The sequence below is a fragment of the Acanthopagrus latus genome, chromosome 5 (assembly GCF_904848185.1).
Source record: "Acanthopagrus latus isolate v.2019 chromosome 5, fAcaLat1.1, whole genome shotgun sequence".
In the NCBI taxonomy this organism is placed as follows: domain Eukaryota; kingdom Metazoa; phylum Chordata; class Actinopteri; order Spariformes; family Sparidae; genus Acanthopagrus; species Acanthopagrus latus.
Window position 1 is genome coordinate 8859381 of NC_051043.1, and position 21678 is coordinate 8881058.

The 21678-nt window shown below is 43.6% G+C and overlaps 1 protein-coding gene across 7 annotated transcripts in view; it reads left to right on the top strand.

Annotated features, from left to right (window-relative positions):
* mctp1a (multiple C2 domains, transmembrane 1a) overlaps window positions 1-21678 on the top strand; it is a 144249-nt gene that overhangs the window by 111859 nt on the left and 10712 nt on the right. For 3 of the 7 annotated variants that reach the window (XM_037097184.1, XM_037097186.1, XM_037097190.1), the window contains 5 exons: window positions 3860-3916; window positions 11109-11207; window positions 19947-20056; window positions 20825-20934; window positions 21182-21279. In XM_037097184.1, coding sequence (XP_036953079.1) covers window positions 3860-3916; window positions 11109-11207; window positions 19947-20056; window positions 20825-20934; window positions 21182-21279 — 474 coding nt within the window. The remainder of the gene's footprint in view (window positions 1-3859; window positions 3917-11108; window positions 11208-19946; window positions 20057-20824; window positions 20935-21181; window positions 21280-21678) is intronic. The other 4 variants (XM_037097187.1, XM_037097189.1, XM_037097185.1 and 1 more) reach the window with 3 other exon arrangements.

Here is a 21678-nt window from a genome sequence, read left to right on the forward strand (position 1 = left end):
CCACCTGAACCGAGACGGAAACTTTTTTCTGCTATCCCCCTTTTACCGTTCTTACAACTTTTTATTGCATCTCAGTCAATCAGTCTGTGCAGCAAGGGCTCACTCACGCAGAAAAACATCAGAACCAAGAACTCTCCGGACTCTTCGTCTACCTCGCATTCCTCTCTTTTGTCTGACTTTTTTAGAATTCAGTCCGGGCAGACGTTAGCGAGCGCAGTGCACCTCAGCTGGCACAGAGCAGCAGTAAACTGCGGAGGAAAGGTCTGTCTCTGCGAGGCTGAATTTGAAGATGCAAAACATAGTTCCACAGTACCAGCTATGTGCAGTATCAGTTTACCAAACAGAGTAAAGCAACAGTCATGGAAGGAAGCACGTTGAAACAAAGAGACTACTCTACACCACCTCTGATCATTTGAATTGGTTATTGAAGAACATCCGTATGCAGAAAAGTGTTATCCACAATAAAGACAGATCGTCCAGTTATTTTATTTTTGAATTTTGCACTTTGTCTCTTTTCTGGAAAAAACATCACCCTCAAAATATGAGTGTATGGAGGAGGGGAGAGAGTCTCTAACCATAACTGTAAAAAAAAGAAAGAAAAAAAAAAACAGTGTCCAAACGGAGCAATCACTATCAGCTACTCCATAACAAGAGAAAAAGCAACTAGATGAACTCTTAAAGCAAAGATGCACCACGCTGTACATCTGCCCTAGAATATTCGGACAGTATTATCATATGTATTATTAATGCAATATTAATATTTCATTTTTAATATCATGGTTATCTTGAATATCGTGTCATTGCGACATCCCTAGTTTATATTGCTCACTGGTTATGGAGCACAATTACTAGCTTTCATCATTGATGGTGGTCGTTCAACAACGAATTCAACAACTCTGACAACCCCATTTTTCTCCATGACGTCATCAGACGCCATCTTTTGTCGTTGTCTTTACTGATGGACTCCTAGCAGCGGACATCGCATACTGTGTGTTTAATTTCAATGGCAGGCTACTCGTCCCTGTCAGTGTGCTGTGTTGATGGGATATACAGCAAGCATGAAAAACACCGGAGCGATGTAGCAGAGCGTCCTCGCTCAACTCAACAGAAACTTAATTCTTGCAAATCGGCTTTTTAGTCACAAGCCACCGAGGCCAAACACATGTATTCGCACTTTCACAGCCATTTGAACTCTCAATGTCATTGTACTCGCATCCATTCTTCGTGTGTACTTTTATATTATCACCATCTTTGTATGTATTTATGGGGCACGGTGTAATCTGTAAGAGTAGCCTGTATCATCTCTGTATCATTTGAATAGGACTGAATATGTTAATCCCCACCTCAGCAGATATTGAATTGACTGGAGCAGCACTGCAGGCAATGTGAGCTCGACGCGATTCCTGTCGACAGCAGGGCTTTGATGCTGTCTTGCTGTAATGATAGTAATTCAAACAACATGATAATGGGGGGATAAGCAGACAAATGATATCATACACCAAACAGGTCTTAGAAAGAGAGGAAGAATGAGACAGAGAGAGAGAGAGAGAGAGAGAGAGAGAGAGAGAGAGAGAGGGAGGTAGAGAGAGAGAGGGAGGTAGAGAAAGAAAGATGTTTGGAATTCATCGGCTGCACTGAGGTAATTTATATCCTCCCTCAGTGAGGCAGTAGCTCCAGTGCACACATTTAGCCGTGGCAATCTTCAGGGCAGATGACATGTTCCATGTCTTTTTATTTATTAATTTTACACTGTGTCTCATTGCAGGAAACATGACTTCTCTCTGTAACCAGCGGCGATAGAGGAGAGAAAGCAGAGCGGAGAGCACGGGGAGACAAACGACTCTATCATTCTCTCTGTCTCTCTAGGTCATGCTTCTCCAGCTAGCTCATGCTCATTCCCTTTGTTTAAAGTTTGGAGCGTGTGCCAGGCGTGCCCTACTAAAGCCTCTGTGTGGAGGAATCCATTATGTTTGTATTTTGGCATGGGTGAAAGGATTTGGGAGGAACCATGATGACTTTATAAACAGTTATAGTTCATTTGTTTAGCGACGCCAGGAGGCTTTCATTTTACAGTATCGCGTCTGCATCTTTCGCCTCGGCTGAGCTCAAGAATTCCCTCTCTGGTGTTTGTATACTGTAGTAGTCAATGTATTCTGTATCAATGAGGAGGGTGTGAACTGCGAACAGTGAAGCTTATTTGTCTCGACGCTGATGGAGCCTCAGTGAACTGGGAATAACCAGTTGCTACAAAGTCAGACAGTTAAAACGAAGTGCCACGCATACATGCACAACACTTTGCCCTAGTGACTGTGAGCTATTGATAGAACACACACACAACACACACGCATGCACTATTGACTCTACCCTCTCAACTCTGCTGTTCTGAACTCCTCTTTGTTTGTGTGGGAAGCTGCATTTACATAAGAGGCTTATGTCAGCCGCCACATAGTTTCCCCCCTTATTCCAATGAAAAACAAAAAGGACAAAAGCCATTGTCTTGTTAAGTAATGATTTTTGGATTTCTCCATACCGGTTTGTGCTGTTCTGGAGGTGGTTAGGGGGTTGTGGAGTTGTTGAGGCTGGGCGAAGGTTTTTTTTTATTTTTTTTTATTCTGGGGGTGGGGTTGGGGTTGGTTACACAGTGCAACAATGAGAGCAGATGAATGCTGAGGTTGACAGCTGTAGGGCTTATGATATCGGTGTTTGTTTATGTAGATTGGGAGCAACAATATGACCTTGTGGCTTTTGATGTGTGATTGACAGAAAGGGTGGATGGATGAGAGATGCAGCGGCGATCTGTGGTTTCTGCCTCAGTGGCATCACACCACACTCGTGAACTTGTGCGTGCTCGTGAACACGCGACTCAAACACTGTATCTCTGAATCAGAGTAATCAGATTTTGTTTCACTGAACAGAGTCCGAGTTGCTCTTTTTGTATAGCCCGAAACGATTTGCTTATTCGCTTGCTTTCGACACACAAATAAAGGTCTGAGCAGTCTGTGAAGAGCTGCATTTTCCATTCCGACATTTTTCAACGACAGGAAGAGCTTCAGCTTGCTTGAACCATCATCGGCTTGTACACAATCCATATGTTCCTTTGTGTTTGTGGCTCTGACTGTGTGCACACGAGTGTGTTCCTGTCATTTTTCTTTGTGTCGTACAGTATGTATCTCAGTATCTTGGGGCTTCAGAGCTACACCAGCTCCGGTTTCATCGGTCGTGGACCACTGAAGCACATAGTTGCCGTTCTTTGTGACTTGCTCTCTGTGCTGCAGGCTTTCTTCTCTCTCCTCTCACTGAGCATCATCCAGTGAGAGAATGTGAAACGATGGATAGATAGATGGATGAACGTACAGCGACAGTACAAGGAGGGCTGATGGTAGAGGTGCGAGATGAGTGCAAAGGTTGGAGAGGTCAGAGGAGACGGAGCGGCATCAGAGGGGCTGCGCTGTCTCGTCCCGCTGTAATGCTATAAGATTTGAATGCTTTTGTGCAGTGCGATTTGAGTGGATGAATAGACTTTAATCCTCAGCCCGTTGAAATTCAAAGCCAGAGCATTCGCTTGCGTTTCCAGAAGTGTCAACACAGTTGAACAACAGAACGTTTCTAAAATTAAATTCTAAATCTAAATCATTCCGCGGCTCGTGACATATTAGCACACACCAATCTAATAGTGGTGCTATCTGCATACTTTCCATACTCATTAGCAAACTCATGCCAGACATAAGCATATCCAATCAGCTTTAGTATGCCTCTTTGGCTGTTTTGATGATATTAACCCTGTGTTATCTAATGTTTATCTGCACTATGGCTGTTGCATAAACATTATGTTTTCTTTCCCCTCCGTTGCAACTGTCAGCAGGCAGTGGAGGACCTGCTGGAGGACGAGGACGAGGACTATGACAAAGATGACAAGGTAATTATGTCTTGTGTCTACACACAAACACACACTTCAAACGTACGCACACGCTTACACACACTGCCTCAGGAGGGGTTGACACTGCTTCATAAACCGGAAACACAAACAGACGAACGAAATGACTCCGTCCCCCCCTCAAGTCTCCTCCCCCCTTCAGTTATTGTCACCGCCTGAGGCACAAACACATGTACGAAGATTGTACAACCTTTTAACCTTTTGAAAAGTTTCCTCTGTAGGTATACACATGACACATTCCTCATCTTTCTTCCTTGCGGTTTGCTCTGCTTTGGTCTTTTACTGCAGTTCGGTGCACTATCCTCATTTTTCCCTTCAGATTACACTTTGCCGTATCTATTTTTTACCAAAAATGTTCTGCTTCAGTCCCGCTTCCTGAGAACATGCACCCATATAAAGTGCTTAGTTAGCTATTTAGGTCCGTTCACTGCTCCTTTATGTTCCAGTAAAACAGCATCTGGGCTTGTCCAGACACTATCAGGTAACAACAGGTGGCTGCTTTACTGCCTCCGCTCGTTTACACTGCAGAAACAGCTCCTGAAACCAATGCCACTGGATCGGATACAGTGCCATGTCAATGTTCCACCTGGGAATGGTAATTGAAATAGTCCAGCTCGTTATATCTATGCAATGTGTTTTCTGCTGTTGTTTTTTTTTGTATGTATATATATATATATATATATTTTTTTTTTTGGTGAGACAGACTTCAAATTAAAAACGTTTTCTGTTTGATACTCCAGTCCAGACAAAATTAGAACTGAGCTTTTAAGTGAGGTCCAAATGATTTACTGCCGTGAGCTACCTTGACTGAACAACTGGAAATCTGAAATTACTTGAGCTGACAATTGATGCCTTACAGCCACACTCCAGCAATATAAAGGTTAGTAGGCCAAGATGTGGTAAATTGCATGGTCTGTTTTGGTAATCTTTTTGGAGGAAATCTCTGGCTGTTTGCAATGGTAATTGTAAAGGCCTTTGACCAGGCAATTTGATCTCCGAAAATGATTTTGCCTGAGGCCCCTCTGTATGCTGAATTTACTTATGCAACCACAACCTTGCTAAAAACCTCTTCAGTTTTTGTAGGGTCATAAGTGCAAGCGTGCAACAAAAGGGTTAAAAAGAAAACATGTTTAAAGTGCAGATGGTCAAATAGTCATCCCACCAGTAAGTCAGGCAATCAGTCAGCCAGGCAGCCAGTGGGGCGATGAGCACACAAAGATACGTGAGCATTACATCCTCTCCCACAGAGATGCAGAAGCAAAGTTTCATGGCTGTGAAGTTCCAAGGCTGAAATGTACGGGGGGCCACTGACTGAAGATATGCACCAGGCAACCTTGAACCTTTTTTTACTCCTCCTTTACGTCTGCCCTCCATCATTGCATTTCCTACCTCCTCTCAGAGAGAAAAAAATAATAAAAATACAGGCATTTGAAAAGCTGCAGATTATATGAAATACATTTTGGACTTTCATATTGAAATGAGGTGCAGCAGCAGCTTCTGCGGCCTCCGTCAGATTTGGTGCCAAACTGATTATTCCACATAAGAGGGCCTTGCTCTCTGTGCTCACACAGGGCTGGGATGCTGGATAGCAAAGCCGCCACAAAGGCTACAATTTACCAACTCTGGCTTCATACATTTTGATCTATTGCTCCCTGCAACTGTTAGCATTTCATTTGAGCTGTAGGGAAGTTGAAAAGGGGGCCTTTTTCTTTTTTCTTCGCCTACATGTCTCTACCCTCCCACTCTCCTTCTACGTCCCCTTTCCTGCCTTTTTTTTTTACTTTCATTCTGACACATTCTCTCTCACTCTCTCGCTTTCTCTCTCTCTCTCTCTCTCTCTCTCTCTCTCTCCTCTTTGCTCTCCCACCAACCTGGTTAAGTGCAGAACAAATGGAGTTTCAAGGCTTAACAAATTTGTCTTTTACAATGGATATGAGGTCTTTTACATTGGATATGAAGTACAGCTTCAGATTGCATGAGTATGCATGAAGGACGGGTCAAAGGAGGCCTCTTTTATGGCACAAGCCTATAGGGGAGAGAGGAGAGAAGAGAGAAAGAGCAACAGAGCGAGAGGGAAAAAAGATTAATAAATATGCCAAGGCCTCATTTTAATTGAACTTGAAGCATATGTTGCAAGTATGTTCAATCCGTCCCAGATGTTTACTCCGGCCATGTGCACGACTCTTCCCAGTGCACCACAAGGCAGCTATTAGCTGGATAACCTTTGCTCCAGAGGCTAAATGGGGTATTACATGGCCAAAAAGTAGAGCACCTGTTTTTCATTGCATAGCGGACCCCTTGCAGGCTTTTTGCCTTGGATCACCACATGTGTTTTGACTTAACAGATTGTTGGGCAGACGTGAAAAGTGTCTTTCTTGTGAGCAAGCACTGATATTAGTCACTTAATCTCAATGAAAGTCCAGCATCTAGACTAATTGATGGGGACGGCTCAGTTGTTAAAGCCAAGCAGGCGGGCTCATGAAGGGTGAAAGAATGTTGGGCTAATTTTTTTTCTTCTTCTCCTCCACACTGTGTGTTTGTGTGTGTGCGTGCTGTGCCGACCTTCAGCATGGAATGTTTCTTGATTCGTATTGACTACACACACATGTGTGTGCGCACACACACACATACACACACACACACACACACACACACACACATTATATGTTAGCAGCAAATTCCCCATGTTCCCCAGCCTCTTTTATTTTTTGATATAACTGATTTTAAACATAGTGGCAGGTTTCAGATGCACCTTTTCCCCTTCAAAGTACCTTAATGATCTACTAAATACAAAGTGATGCAATATTACAAATAACCTGCCTTTTATAATTCTGCATGCAAGGATGTAAGCAAAGAACATTTTTATCCCACAAGTAAGGTTTTCATGGATATGTCCAATGGAACCATCATGACTTAATGCAGAACCCTTGTCATTGATAGTCTTGCATGCAATGGATTTTAATTTATTTAATGATGGTGCATGCTGGTTTACATAATTAGAAATATTGAGCTCAGGTTAAATTGAAATTATTGTCAAATTAACATCTTTCCTAATTTCATATTTAGCCTTGAAGGTGTTCAGAAAAAGTATTTTACTGGAATATTAACAGAAATGTAGTCATCGACGGAAAAGATTTTCTCCCTGAGAAATAAATGACTTTTTAGTGTCAATCAGGTCATTCACGTGATTGCATGAAGGCATTGTTGCTCTTGTCATGTTCGAAGGCTACAATGCAGCACTTTACTTGCACAGACTAAAGTGAATTATGCTCGAGTGATTGTCCATGGCAAGAGTTTGGCCTGAGTCAAGGTTAGTACCTGCACACTGAGCAAATAAAGGCACAGTACAGCACAATGTAAAGGGAACACCTCCCTGATACGTAATGTGATCTCAACCAGCCAGCATTAGATGGTGTTTCTACCAGTGGTGGAAAGTACATTTATTCAAGTACTGAAGGTACTTCACTAAAGTGTCTCTAGTTTACTTCATACTTCTTTACTTTATCTTTGACGCAAATATTGTACTTTGTCACTGCGCTAAACATTGGTATATATATATATATATATTTAAACCCAGCAGCATGTTAAATAATATATGAATTAATTATAGTAATATTCGTAATACTAGATTCAACAAAGAATGAAACAATATAATGTAATGATGTTCTGCAGAAAGGGCCATTTTGCTTTCTGATCTAATACTAATGTCCTTTCACCATTTTCAATGTCAGACTTTTACACTGTTGTATTACCACTTTCAAACATGCATGCAAGATACTTGTGCAGGTGTGGAGACTGCTCAGTGTGAGAACAGTGTACTCTTTCCTGTGTGTGTGTGTGTGTGTGTGTGTGTGTGTGTGTGTGTGTGTGTGTGTGTGTGTGTTTGTGTGCCAGCTAATTCCGTGGCCAATCTTGCCTTGTGCTAGTCATTATGATCAAAAGAATCAGAATCCAATAAAACGTGATTCTCTTTTTGTATTCTAATCTCAAAAGGCTCTGAAGGACTTCTTTCGTGTTTTAAAATCCTTACAATTTTCTCCCACGATGCCGCCTGACCTGATTTTAGCTCTGTATCTTGTCACCTTTTTCACTAAACTGTAGTCTGCAGGTCAAATTATTGTGTTAGACGTTTTGACATTGTGTCATGTCAGGTAAATCACATGTGTAAATAAAAACATGAACAGTGACTCCATTCAATCAAAGTTGTCCAGTAAGCCGTGCCACTAAACTGGTAAGTGAATAGCGGCAATTTTGTTTTGGATATTGCACTTGGGATTTTATTGCTGTGAGTATACACCAAGTACTTCTCACATCAACAATCCCTACAACTCCAAGACAACGCAACTGCATTTTTTTCTCCATTTAATTCATCCATTTATTAAAAAAAAAAATTTTAAAAAAAGATTACTCTACTATCTTTACGGGCCTTTTTTCAGTACAAGTTTGGACGGTGTTAGATGGCAGAAACATGCTACTCATTCCCTTTATTTACAGGCTAGTGGCTGCAGGTGCTTCAGTGTGCACCGTAGCCTGTGATGTCTCCTCTCACCTGTGGGCTCGCCGTCCAGAGCTGGCATGAGGCAATCACCCCTAGGCGCTGCATGGGTATGAGTGTTTGTGTGCGTAAATGTGTTTGTGTATTTGTGTGAGGCGTCTCAGTTGTGTGTGTGTGTGTGTGTGTGTGTGGTGGCTCAGCTGCCTCCCAGAAGGGGGGCTTACTGGAAAAAGAGAGAGAGAGTGAGAGAGAGACAGACTGAAGGAGTGAGGAGATTACCCTCACACGGTTGACTGGTCACTGAAGCGCTCGTGCTCCGCTCAGCTAGGCTCCACTAGCCTCAGGAGGACCTGACACAGATAAGATACACACTGCAATCATGTCCTGCTCACGGGCTTACTGCTCGGTGCACCCCCTCTCCCTTTCTCTCCCCATGTCTATCTATCTATATCTTGCTCACACACACACAGGCACACATAGACGTACCACATGCACCCTTAAAAGAAATCTCCCGTTCTCTGCTCATTTTCTCCTCCCCGCCCTCGTATGCAAAGTGGATGGTAAATATAGAGTGGACGTTAATCATTAGCATCAACACACTGATGTGTAACATATGAATTATAATGAAATGAAAAGTCCTCTCTAGTCTTATTTATGGACCAGTTCCCTGCAGGCACTCCATATTAACCAGCAGTGAAATGTGTTTTCATCCACGCTGGGGTCAAACAGTAACAGTGTTTTTTTTCTTTTCTCTTTTTTTTTTTCCCACCTACCGCGGCGGGAGCTGATTCTAGTTGTGCCTTACTAGATTAAAATACAATTCTGAATGATTTACAGGACTGTGTGACTCATGTACAATGAATGACACACAATGGATATGATATTTCATCAGTTTTATGGGCGCTGTGTAGTGTTTTTCCTCCCTTGTTAGAGCTCTCGTCGATGAGTCCACTGTGTATACAGAGCTGAGCATACATGATCCTCCGTTTCTTCATCTCTCCTGCCACACAGCCATCTTCCCACACCACAGTACCTCTTTATCCTTCTCATCAATAGTGCTGAGACAGCCGTTCCACCCTCTGCTGCTTCCCCCCGTGGGCATGACTCATGCACATACATGTACGCATACACACACACACACACACACACACACACACACACACACACACACACACACACACACACACGCCTGCATGCACACACATACACACACACACACACACGCACACACACACACACACACACACACACACACGCACACAACCGCGTGCATGTGTGTGTGTGTTTGGTAATGGTCTTCTGGCAAGTATATAACTCCTGGCGAATGGCTAGTTATCAGCACACATATCCAGTTCCCATCCTGGAGGCCTCACAGCTATTTTCAGCCACCGATTTTAACATACAGCTCCTTTCTCTGTTTCTCGTTTTGTATTTATCTGTCTCCCGTCTTTCTCTTCCCATCTCTGTCTCAGCCGCTATCTCCTTTTCTCTATATCACCGAGCAGCTGCCAAGGCTTTTTTGCCCCTTACAATGTTAATAAGACACACACTTTGTCTTAGTGTGAATATGGCTTAAAAACAGTGCAAATTTTCTGACTCGTCTCGTCGTAGCATATGGTGCTGGGCTGCACCTTACTGAGCCCCGGCACTCCTCTTTCAGTCCCAGTCACGGCACTGCGCCGATCGCTCAGATTGCATAATGTAATTGGACTAAAGGGAGCATTGGGAATTATATCAATGCCCTGAAAAAAGGTTGACTGAAATGTTGTTCTGGGGAGGCTATTGAGCTTGTGATGCGGCGGGGTTGTCCTCAGGTACCAGGGGGGTTTCTTGGCTGCCGAGGAGAATGGGAGAAAAAGAGAGAAAGAGAGAGACAGAGGGAGAGAGGGGAAGAGAAAGAAGTTTGAATGTCTGTGTTCTTTTCTTCTCGCCGCCTGTGAAGGATGAAAAGCGTCACGCCGTAAAAGACGCTTTTGACTTTTCCGCTTTATTTTCTTCTTCCCATCTCACTGTCTCTTTTTTCCCGTTGCTCAGCAGAGACGCTGGTAGGAACTGCATTTTAATCATGTTTTGCTAATAGAGGGAGGAATGAAAACAAAAACGGAGGGTGAAAGAGGCATGGAGGGGTATTGTCTCTCTATGCAAAACACACTGCATTGTTTGTTTGTTTTTCCCCTCTTTGTCACACACACACACACTCACATACACATCAGGTGCATCATCTCTTACTATCTCTATTCCCCCCAGATATGCATCTCTTGCTTTGTCTCTCATTTCTCCTTCATTTTCTGACTCCTCTTCATTCTCTGAAGACTTTAACTCTACCTCTGGCCTTTGTTATTCAAAAGAAATGTAGCTGTTTTTTTTTCCTTTGCACTGTGGGTTTCAAATCAGGCCAGCATTAACCTGACTTTGAAATACAATTATTTTGAGGTCTTAACAAGGTGAGTACTAAAAGACAAAAAAGAAAAAAAAATCGATAATGACTAATTTTTACATTGCAAGGCTAAAGATGTTTCCACTCTTGTGCATTTGGCAAGAAGAATGTTATTCTTACCCACAGGCTACAGCCTGGTTCTATAGGCCCCAGTTGTAAAACATCCACATGTCTTCTTTAACCCTTTCACCTTAATTTCTCTGGGTTGTAAAGAGAAAATCTCACTGTAATCTATCCACAAGGATCCTAAACCAGGCCCCTGGGAGGACAGCCGTGATAAAAACCATATCCTTGAGGATATGTTGGCTTCCTGGCACTTTGAGTGGATACGGGCGATGGTGGTAAGTGGGCATGTGTGTGGCTCTGGCAACTAACTCCTGATAGTGTGTGTCACTGTCTTCTGGTTTCCTTCAGCTCTTCGTCTGTCCAACGGCCTCTGTCTGCCGTCCTGTCGGGGTTTGTGTACAGTACCTGTCCTCTGTCCGCGTCTCAATCAGCACCCACGCACTGCACGTTCAGCCCACAACCCAACCCAAGCTCGAGGCCTCCGTCTATGCCTGCTCTTTAAGGTGATGGGGGGACCTAGTGGGGCTCCAGCATGGAAGGCTGCTCCCGACTTTTTGTATGACCTCCCTGTAGCACTGTAGTCCTGCCACGCCGCAAGGTGACAGCTGTAGTCAAGGTGCGACGGCGTGTTTACTGTGTTTATCTAGTGGGAATTTCGGCTCTGGGGCACTAAAGGGTGACATTGGGAACGACTGGAGTGACTTTGCACCTGTTTTGGGTGTAATCTGCACAGTGAGGGGGGGTCATTAGGGAATGGATTCTGTTATAGTGTGCTTAAGTGTGATGTTTTGTTTATTTATTTTTGACAAAAGAAAGCTTTTAGGTTCAGATTTGTTTTCTGAAAAGCAGTGATCACATTCCTCTCACAAATAATGATGTTTTCACAACTAGTGACCCCTAAGTCACTGATAACAAGCACCTAACAAACTCATTTTCCAATTAATTTCAGGGCCACGCATGTGTGTGTGTGTGTGTATGTGTGTGTGTGTGTGTGTGTATGTATGTGTGCATGTGTGTGATGCGGTGATCTGAATGCGCTCGTGAGCACATTCCCTTAAAAGTTGCTACAGAGGCAGCAAAACTATTTCATATTGCCGAAGCAAATCCCAATGCTCATTATGCCTAATGCAGCGATGTCTACTCCCCCAACTGTTATTGTTCGGAATCATGCACGCACACAAGCGGCTGAACCAACTGAACTTTTTGACTGATGAACTATGCATCAAAGGATTACGACGAGCACCCCGTTGCACTGTAGGTGAGGAGTTCTCACGCGCTCTCATCCACCCCAAGTAACTCTCTCGGAGACTCTCACCAAATAGGATGTCGAAGATGGCACGCCATCAGCCCTCCCAGCCTCTCATTGGACGGAATGTGGAGCACAACGCTTGACAGCGGTGTCGTCTGAATTTGAAAGTCAGACATGTTAGAAGGCAGCCGCCACCTTTTCTTTTAACAAGAGTCATAAATCTGTAATGAGCACAGAGAGGATGCATATTTTATTTACTTTTTTGAAGACATGATCCCCTCACTTCATAGCGATGCACTCCCGCTCTGTCGTTTTTTGTTTTTTTTCTCTTTCACTTCCAAAACAAAGTTTAAAACAGTGGCTGTTACAGCTGTTTTCTATTGCCTGTGTCTCTCTGAACATGAATATGTAATTAAAGGTACGTGAGGCAAGCAGAGTTTTAGAGACCTATGTGATGAACCAGATGTATTTTAACTAAGTATGATATGATTTCATGGATAGAAAGAAATGTGCAAAGTTTAAAATATTAATTAGTTAAATAGTATAAAATGCAGACTCTTACAGACTAATTTTTAAAAAATTAGTAGATGTCTGACAAATAAATATTTTTTCTAAGCTAATTACCTAATGTCTCTACCTAATCTAAACAAATTCAAGCCCATCATCTCGGGGTATGGCCGAAACAATTTAATCCATTGTCAGAGTTTATGTCGTGCAGCAGCATATGTTTCCTACCAACCCAGACAGGAAGAATGAGACGGACAAACAGATAGGACAGACTGACAGACAGATGTGGGGAGATGGGCTGGAGCAGTTAAACCAGGCCAACAGAGGACAAGAGTAATGTTGTCCCATTCATCACACACTGCCAGGCTGGATCCTGGGAAGGACAGGGGAAGGAGAGTGCGGGAGCAGGGGAGCAGAGGTGAGGCAAAGAAGGGGGAGAATTGGGCAGGGGGTGCAGGGTGGGCGGGGGTCGGGTGGTGTTCAGCGGGAGGCGAGGAAGGGGAAGTGATCAAGCGTAGAAGTTGTGGGGTGGCAGACATTTATGTGTGTGTGTGTGTGTGTGTGCGTGCGTGCGGGCGCCCGACCTTGAGTCTGATGGAGTGGCTGGTGTGGCGGAGGTGATGAGAGGCCCCAGGGGGAGATGGGTAAAGATGATCAGTGGCAAACAACCTCCTGCCACCCAGACACATTAGAGACACACATACACACACTCATAACACCAGAAACCTTTCTCTTTAGGATAGGAAGCGGAGGTCAAACTGAAAATAAGTCACTACCACCGCCTCTTCCTTTTCATTCTGTCTTTCCCTCTATCCCTCCCTTTTAGATATGTGTATATTTATCCTCGCTGTGGGACTAGGCTGGGCGAAGAGACTAATTAGTGCTTGGGAGAGCATTATGTCTGCCTGGTACACCTTCAGCTGACAGTCTTAACTGGAGTTTGACTTTGGCTTTGTGGTCGCAACCCCTCAGCACACGCAGAAATTCTCCAAGAAAAACTGCGTGTCGGCGTGCGTACACACACTCTCTCCTCACATTTGGGCCTATGGGAGTGAGGCCGCCCCCGTCACATCTCAGCGTGGCCTTTGTGTGTGCCAGCCGCTTGATGAGGGCCAGGAGGACGTGCGGCGCATCTCAACACCCTGGTTAAACAGATATTTATGTGTTTATGATAAAAAGAGAGGGAGGGAAATAGAGATGTATTCCCCACATTCACTCGCGGATTAGTTGTTGTATGGGATAAATTATTTATTAAAACCACAGCCTCCCCAAAAAAAAAAAAAAAAAAAAGAAGAGGAACATCTGCTTCTTTCATGTGGCGCTGGCGAGGTGCCAGGTTGCACGGTGGTATCTGAGGCCGGTCGCAGGGCCTTTGTTGCATCTTGTTGTCATTTCCTGCAAAGAGGGGAGATGTTCTTTTAGGCCACTGGGTTCCCAAGTTGTTGTTTTTCTTCCTTAAGGGGCCTCTCTCAACTCCCAGTGGGTAGAATCTGTGGCTCATCGCATCCCCAGTGGAGCTGGTAATGCTTGGAATAGACACCAATGGAACATATTAGTTATTATTAATTTTTTGGGGCAGTTATTGGCTTACATAATATACCACCGTTCTGGGAGCTGAACTGTTTGAGTGCACAGCATGTTTTCTCTTCCGCTAGGGGGAACAATGAAAACAGATGACTTAATTTGATTAAATCTATCTGGCATGACTCAGGCAGAAATGTTCACATATGAGGTCACATTTGCAAAATTTCTTCTGCAATCTCTGACAATTATCTAATGTTTCCCTGGAACACAACCTTACCTCGAGTAAGATTTAGAATTTCTCTGGGTTAGTACATCAGTGGAAAAAACAATCAAACATCTCAAACGTTTCAATAATCTAGTAAAGAAGTTAGGCTGTGTGGATTTTCTGAGTTCATCTGGTTGCCTTTTTTTATTTAGTGTCGTTGTAACTTGTATGTTGGGTGGTAATTTATTGGCCCAAGAAAGAGACAAAACACACAGCACACAAGTTAAAACAGATCTGATTAATAGCCTTTTTTTTTTCAAATTTCTATAAATATTGGGATGGTGTTGTGAACTTGTTTTTGCCATGACAACAATGTAGTCAAAATCTGATATCGTGACAGGATGTCATTGCCAATATTGGTCAAAAAATGGAGGAAATATTTTTACAGGAAATACAAGAGAGAATGTTATTTTTGACAATAGCTTGAAAACAGTTTCACTATGAAAATGTGAGAAATGACTCTGTTTACTCTCACCTTTTGATCATAAATGAACTAACACACACTTTTTGCAGCATTTTCCACAGTACCTAAACCACACACATACAGTATTGTTGCTTGCTTAATATCTGAACATGGAATTGTTTCGACCCAGAACTGATACCCATGTAAGACTACTCGACTGATCTGAATGTCAACAAATCAACCGATAAAGCCTCCTCTCCCACTTGCAAACAGTGTTGCACTTTCATCAATCACTAAATGATTTTTATGTTTATTTAATTGAGATAATTTTAAGTAATACAAATGGATTTTTCAGAGAGGTAGCAGCACATCGACTTTTAAGTATACAGTAGATTCTGTGTAGTAGATGCTTGCACAGTGTATGTAGTGTTTGTTATTCTGTCATCCCTAATTCCTACGCAGGCTTTGGAAATTGAATTTGTGTCACCCCTAAAGCATTCCTCAACTTGCTCAACTTTTCACAGTTTTTTTTTCTTCCCTTTTTTTCCTGGGGTGGAAATGGGAGGGATGCCGTCTCCCTCTGCAGTTACAAAATCAACAAGAGCGCTTTCAGATGCCCTCTGGGAGCCACATATTAGCATCCTGTCACGTTTTATATGACATTTCAATTTTTACTGTGCTGCCAGTGTGAGAGAGGCACAAAGAAAAACAAAGAAAAACAGGTGCAATTTTAGCACAGCGGCAATGAGCAGCAGCCACTTGTGGTTCAGACTCATTTTGTGGTGTGATGGGATATATGCTGCTACATTATAACAGTTAGGTTTATCATTTTTATGGCGTAACCCAGCAGGGAGAACAATGTGATCGGAGGTTAAAACAGTCTCGAATGGCTCTCTCTATTTCCACCCAGTAGATATAGGACAGATATTTGAGTCCAGCGTAATAGGCTAAGTCCTCAGTGACCTCTCTCTTGTTTAGCTCGAGGCCTTGGGTCAGTGAAGAGCAAACTGTCTTTGCAAAGTTTACAACTGCTCACTTTGCACTTTTTGCATCTAGATGTGCTCTTCCGTGATGCCATCTCTCTGAAAGAGAAATGGAGCAGTCGAGGCACACAGAGGCATTGTTCATCTTCCCTTTGTTAAATATTTAATCCAGTGTTTCAAGGAGTTTACCACATTTGTTTACCACAATTTACCAGCAAGTGCAGTGTGGTTAGCCTAACGTGGCTGTTTAAACGCATGTGTGTGTGAGGGAGTGTGTGTCCCTGGGCTCTCTCTGGTGTCACTGAGGGTTGTTTCTCCTTAACGCATGCAAACAGCTCACATCACTTTAACGAGCCTTTTCCCGCCTCTGTCTTCCCTGATGGGAGCACTCCCATGTTGCAGCCTGCTGCACACGGGGTGGCTCGATGCTGAACTGATGGGTGCTTCGCTGCGATTTCGTATCCCCGCTCCGCACATCGAAACAATGATGCAAACTTTGGACATAACCACAAAAGATGCATTTATTGTCTTTAAGCGGCATGCATGCAATTAAAACGACTCTCTGCCAACAAAGACTCAGGAAATATTTCTCCCAGCGACCTGATGAGAGTTAATTGATGTCAAAGAGTTTCTCCTGCACATAGAAATATTTTGTTCACGGGGTAAACAGATCATCTCAGTGCAGTTTTTCATTTAATTCACAGCAGAATGCAGTCCGTCTTTACCCTTAACTCCTGACCCTTTGTATACAATAGTTTATAAACAAATGATTTTCCTAACGATAGATAGACCATGTAGGATACCAAAGATAAATGAATAATAATGATTCCTTTGCATGTATATTACATAAACTCTCTGGAATATGCATTCTGCAGATTACTGGTGTATTGCATTAGCGTACCGATGGTCATGGGCTTTCAAAAAATTAATTAAAGCCGTATGTATTCTCTCTCCTTACATATTCTGTCAAGACACAACTGGGGATGCTAATTTATATTCAGTGTTTCTATATTCTTGCATGCAATTTGTTTTCATTTAATATTAGTGCTCCTACAGTATATGCAAACATTATGCCTCCTCTTAAGAATTCGGTTTATATCAAATATAGTTGTGACACAAAGTAAGTCCCAGATGACATTGCAAGAGTGCAACTGCATGAACAGTTCTATTCTACACTGAATGAGTGTTGTCAGTCGTCTGCAATGACAATTTGTAACACGCAGACTGAGCTCGCAGTTACTGTAACATGTCAGCGTAACGCATCGCAGATTAACCTACGGTCGCAGTCCATTTAGATGCATGATGCTGAAGTCATTAGGCAGGCTTATTACACTATTTGTCTGAATGATTCAAGCCATGCGGCATCATCCTTCAGATCGCTGTTGTCAGAGGTGCCGGGATTTGTGGCATACTTGAGCATTAACTTGACGTGCAACTGTAGCCAAGTCAAAGCGTGAGAGAGGCCTCGCAGATTTCATTTTATTAGTCTTGCCTTCAGGTCTCCAAACAAAGCCACTTAGTCTCCCTGACAGACACAGGAAGAGACAGATGGAAATACTGGCCCTGGGTCCTTCTTTCTGTGTAATGCACAGCACAAGCATTGCAGAATGGAGTACTTGATCTGACTTATTATGCCAGTGATGGATCCACTCTTGAGGATGTGCGAACGTGTCTGAGGAAGCTCACCTCATCCTCAAATATCCCACCATTTTGTGAGAAATCTAAATTAAGAGAGAGAAAGCTTCCTCTAACCTTGACTATGATGTATGAATGACATGTCCCCCTCCTCATCTTTCTGTATCAGTTACCTCTCTGTCAGCGATGACATTGCAGTCCAAACAAACTTGTTCGGTAGAGAAAGAAACTTCTTTTAGAAGTCGAGGGCCCTCGTCGTCTAATCTATGTCGGGATATAATATCGTTTGCAGAGCCACAAGACCAGGTGTGCAGATCAACCTTATCTAATAGCTGAAGGGTGTGCGTATGTGTGTGTGTTTGTGTGCGTATTAGGTTCCATTATAAGAACAGGTTGCCTGGCTCCATATGTGCGCAGTGTGCGGGGAAGCTGGGAAAACAAGGTTCTCCGTGGCCCTCTGTGTTATTGCTACCTCCCGCCTCCCCGAGTCGTGTTTGAAGACAGGAAATACGAGTCAGACCGCAGTCCGAGGGGCATGTGGCAATGGTTTATACTCCGATGACCTCTGACTTATCCTCTCCACCCCCGCCCGCTCTCTCACACCACTCCCCTGGCCCTCAAACACTCTCCCCTGAGTCCGGGCCCGAAAATAAAACGGCCTGACCGGGCCCAGCCCGGCTCAGCTCGGCCTAACCCAGCCCAGCACAATAGACCCTGCGTTCTGAGATTTGTTTTAGCGAGCAATCAAAAACAGATGGAGGAGGAGAGAGAGAAAAAGAAAGAAAGGGAGTCTTGTAAAATATTTGCGAAGAAAAATAACCCAGGGAGGCTGTCTAATTATATCTATTTGTCTTGTGTGGTTTTGCTGGGGAGGCCATGTGGTCTCCCTGGCTGCTCCATGGTTCATTTTTCACATTATCTGATCCTGGATGGAGAGTAAAAAAGAAGAGGGTGGGTTTCAGGGCAGTGTGGGGAGGGTTGGGTGTTTGGGGTCTCAATGGGAGGGTTGTGGTTAGGTGGAAGACGGACTGGTCTCATGGAGTGAAATGCGGTAAAGGCCTCTGGGGTCCCGCAGGTTTCATGTCTTTGACTGCTTCACTGTCCCCTTTGGTCATAATGTCAGGATTACTTCTCTAATCTAACAACGTCCATTCATCTTTATCAATAACACAAAGCCATTGCTTTATCATGCTACCTCTCTAACAACAACAAAAAAATCTTCTGTTTCCTCTTTAAACTTTTCCGGTCCATTTTGCAGTTAATTAACTCACAAACAGCTGTGTGATACTTTGTTTTCCCAGCCTTATGAAATCCAGATTCTGTCTTATCTAAAGCATGAAACTTTCTGGCATCTTTAGTTGAGTGTCCACAAGTGTTCATTAATACTCTCAACAATAGGGGGAAAAAGCACATCAGTTCATCAGATCAAAAAGATTGTTAGCAGGCAATATATCAGCAATAAAAATGTTTTTTTATAGTCGTATGCGTGCTGGTGTGGTTACATGCTCGAACTGGATGGTCTTGAATTGTCTGCCAGTTTGTTCAAATGACCCATATTGTAAACTGACCACCAATGACAGTCCCGCTGGACTCTCTTGTAACTTTCTTCCAGGAACAAATGGCCCTCCTCTTCTTGTTATGCCCCCTTTTTTGTCTCCCAAGCATGCCCACCAATCACATCCAGCCGCAACCAGTCTGCGTGTTGATGTCCTCACTCAGCCAGCGGCTCTAGATCACTCCCTGTCACCTCATTCCGTCCAGATCCATCCTGTCCCTTCCTGTCAGTCAGTCAGCAGGCAGCTCGTTGACTGTTGCATGACTTCTTGAATTCTTCACTTTATTTCAGTGAGAGAGCGGGATTGTAAATTTTAGATTGCCTGCCTAGTTTGTGGTTTTTTTCCCCCGACTCCTCACGATACTCCTAACCACCAAAAGTTGAAAAGGAAGAGCTCTTCATGGTGGGTGACGGCGTTAATAAGGATGATAATGATGTCACGGCTGGTGACATCATCACAGTGTGCCAGCCAGCAGAACAAAAGAGGGCTCTGCCCAGTCTTCCTAGCTGTCTTGGCAGCTGCAGAGAGGGAGAAAGAGCGCCCAAAAATTGATGTATCCATTTGGCTTTCAGTTTAATTCTGCTTCTCTATTCACATATTCAAATTTTCCTGTGTGAGCTTTTGTAAGGAGGGAAACATTTTGATTTGTTCTGCCGACTTTATATCTCTATTACTGCCTGGAATGAAAGCACTCCGTCAGTTCATGCAGGATATCCGGTGATTTGGCTCCCCACTCCAAATCTTTGACGCTATTTAAAATGTATTGTTTTCACAAAGATGCCTGTGCCCAGCCTCTGTCTTCTCTCTCCTCTCCTCCCCTCTCTTTGCTGTCTCCTCCCTCACCCTCGCTTTCTTTCCCCCCTTGCCTACATCTCTATCTGTCCTCTTGCAGGACTCGGAGAGAAAGGGCTTCATGAACAAGCTTTATGCCATTCAGGACGTGTGCATCAGCGTGCAGAATGCACTGGATGAAGTAGCCTCCTATGGCGAGAGGATAAAGAAGTGAGTCGTAAGCCCGCTCCTCGGCACCCGGCCCGCTCCGCTCTGCTCCGCACGTCCCTGTGTATTTGTTTCCGCAATGCTAGGTTGCCCCGCTTCCCCTTGTCAGCCTAACTGAATATAGCTCTGTGCTGCTCTCAGGAAACAGTGCTGGCGTGACACCCAACCCCGAGAGACAAAAACACAGGCTGTCTGTCTTTATGTCCATCACATCTCACTTAACCCTGCACGACCTCTTAACTGAATCATCTACGACTACAGACTAGATAAAACACAAGTCGCTGCACATGCACACACATGCTCACACATGCTCACATCCACTTATTTACTGTACACTGCTGCTTACATGGGCGGCTTTACTTTCACAGACGTACAAAGGGGAAAGGGAGGTGGGGAATTCTGTTTTGATTAAAAGCTGCAGTAAAAAAAGGGAGGCCGGCCACAGGTCCTTTCTTCAGTTACAAGTAAACACATTTTAAATCAAACCGAAACATCTCTGACCTGTGTTTCTGTAAGGTTGAGGGCACTGATTATATAGTCTGAATTGCATTGAGTCGGAGCACATTTTCACCCTCTAAGACTTCGGGTGAAGTTATTTCCTCCTGCAAAGTTCCACTGAGTGTGATGAATTTGTATTGCGGGGGGCAGGCGGATCAGCTTGCTTTGCTTGAGAAAAGAATTAAAATGCCCTCTCTGACTCTCTGCTCCTCGCTGCATGTTTCGCCACGTCTCCTGATGTTTACGGTCTCTTTTTTTCTCCTCTCTTTGCAGCACATTTAACTGGACTGTGCCTTTCTTAAGCTGGCTGGCCATTGTGGCTCTCGGACTGGCCACCACCATCATCTACTTCATCCCTCTGAGATACATTGTGCTAGCCTGGGGTGAGCTGATATAAAAGATGTATAAATCCTATTTACATGTAAGCCTAAGTTATTAGATTTAGAAAGGTATATTGAACGTAAATATATGTAAGAGTTGAAATTTGCATTACTCTCTCTGTGAGTGCACTTGAGCGCATTTTCAGAGAGTGCAACAACTCATAAAAGGCTAACATCTTCCACCACAGACAGTTCACCAACTCTTCTCCACCTGCCCCCCCCCCACCACCATTTTTCTCTCTCTCTACAGGGGTAAATAAATTCACCAAGAAGCTGCGAGACCCTTACACCATTGATAACAACGAGCTGCTAGACTTTCTGTCCCGAGTGCCCTCAGATGTACAAGTGGTGGGTGAACCTTCAGCTTTCATCTTTGTCTCATCTTTTATATCTCTCTGACAACACATCTGTCAGTTCCAGACATGGGCAAGGGTTAGGGCTCCTTTTATGATCTCCCCTCTCTCAAACTCTGTCTGTTTTCTTTCTTTTTTCTTCCTCTCAGTCGTCGGCTCCTCGCTGGCGCACTTTCATGTGAACTGACTTTCCATTGTTTTAGCCACGCACACATCTAATCTAATTGTTTTAAAGCTGTTTCTGTGTTTTCCTATTAAAAGCTTCCTAGTCTAATTCAATTTCCACATTCAGAGCTGGGGCTGTGTAATAAGATAACGAGGTTAAGTGAGTTTAGTGCCCGGCACATAACTAGATTGATTGACTCCATACACATACACTCACACACAATTACGG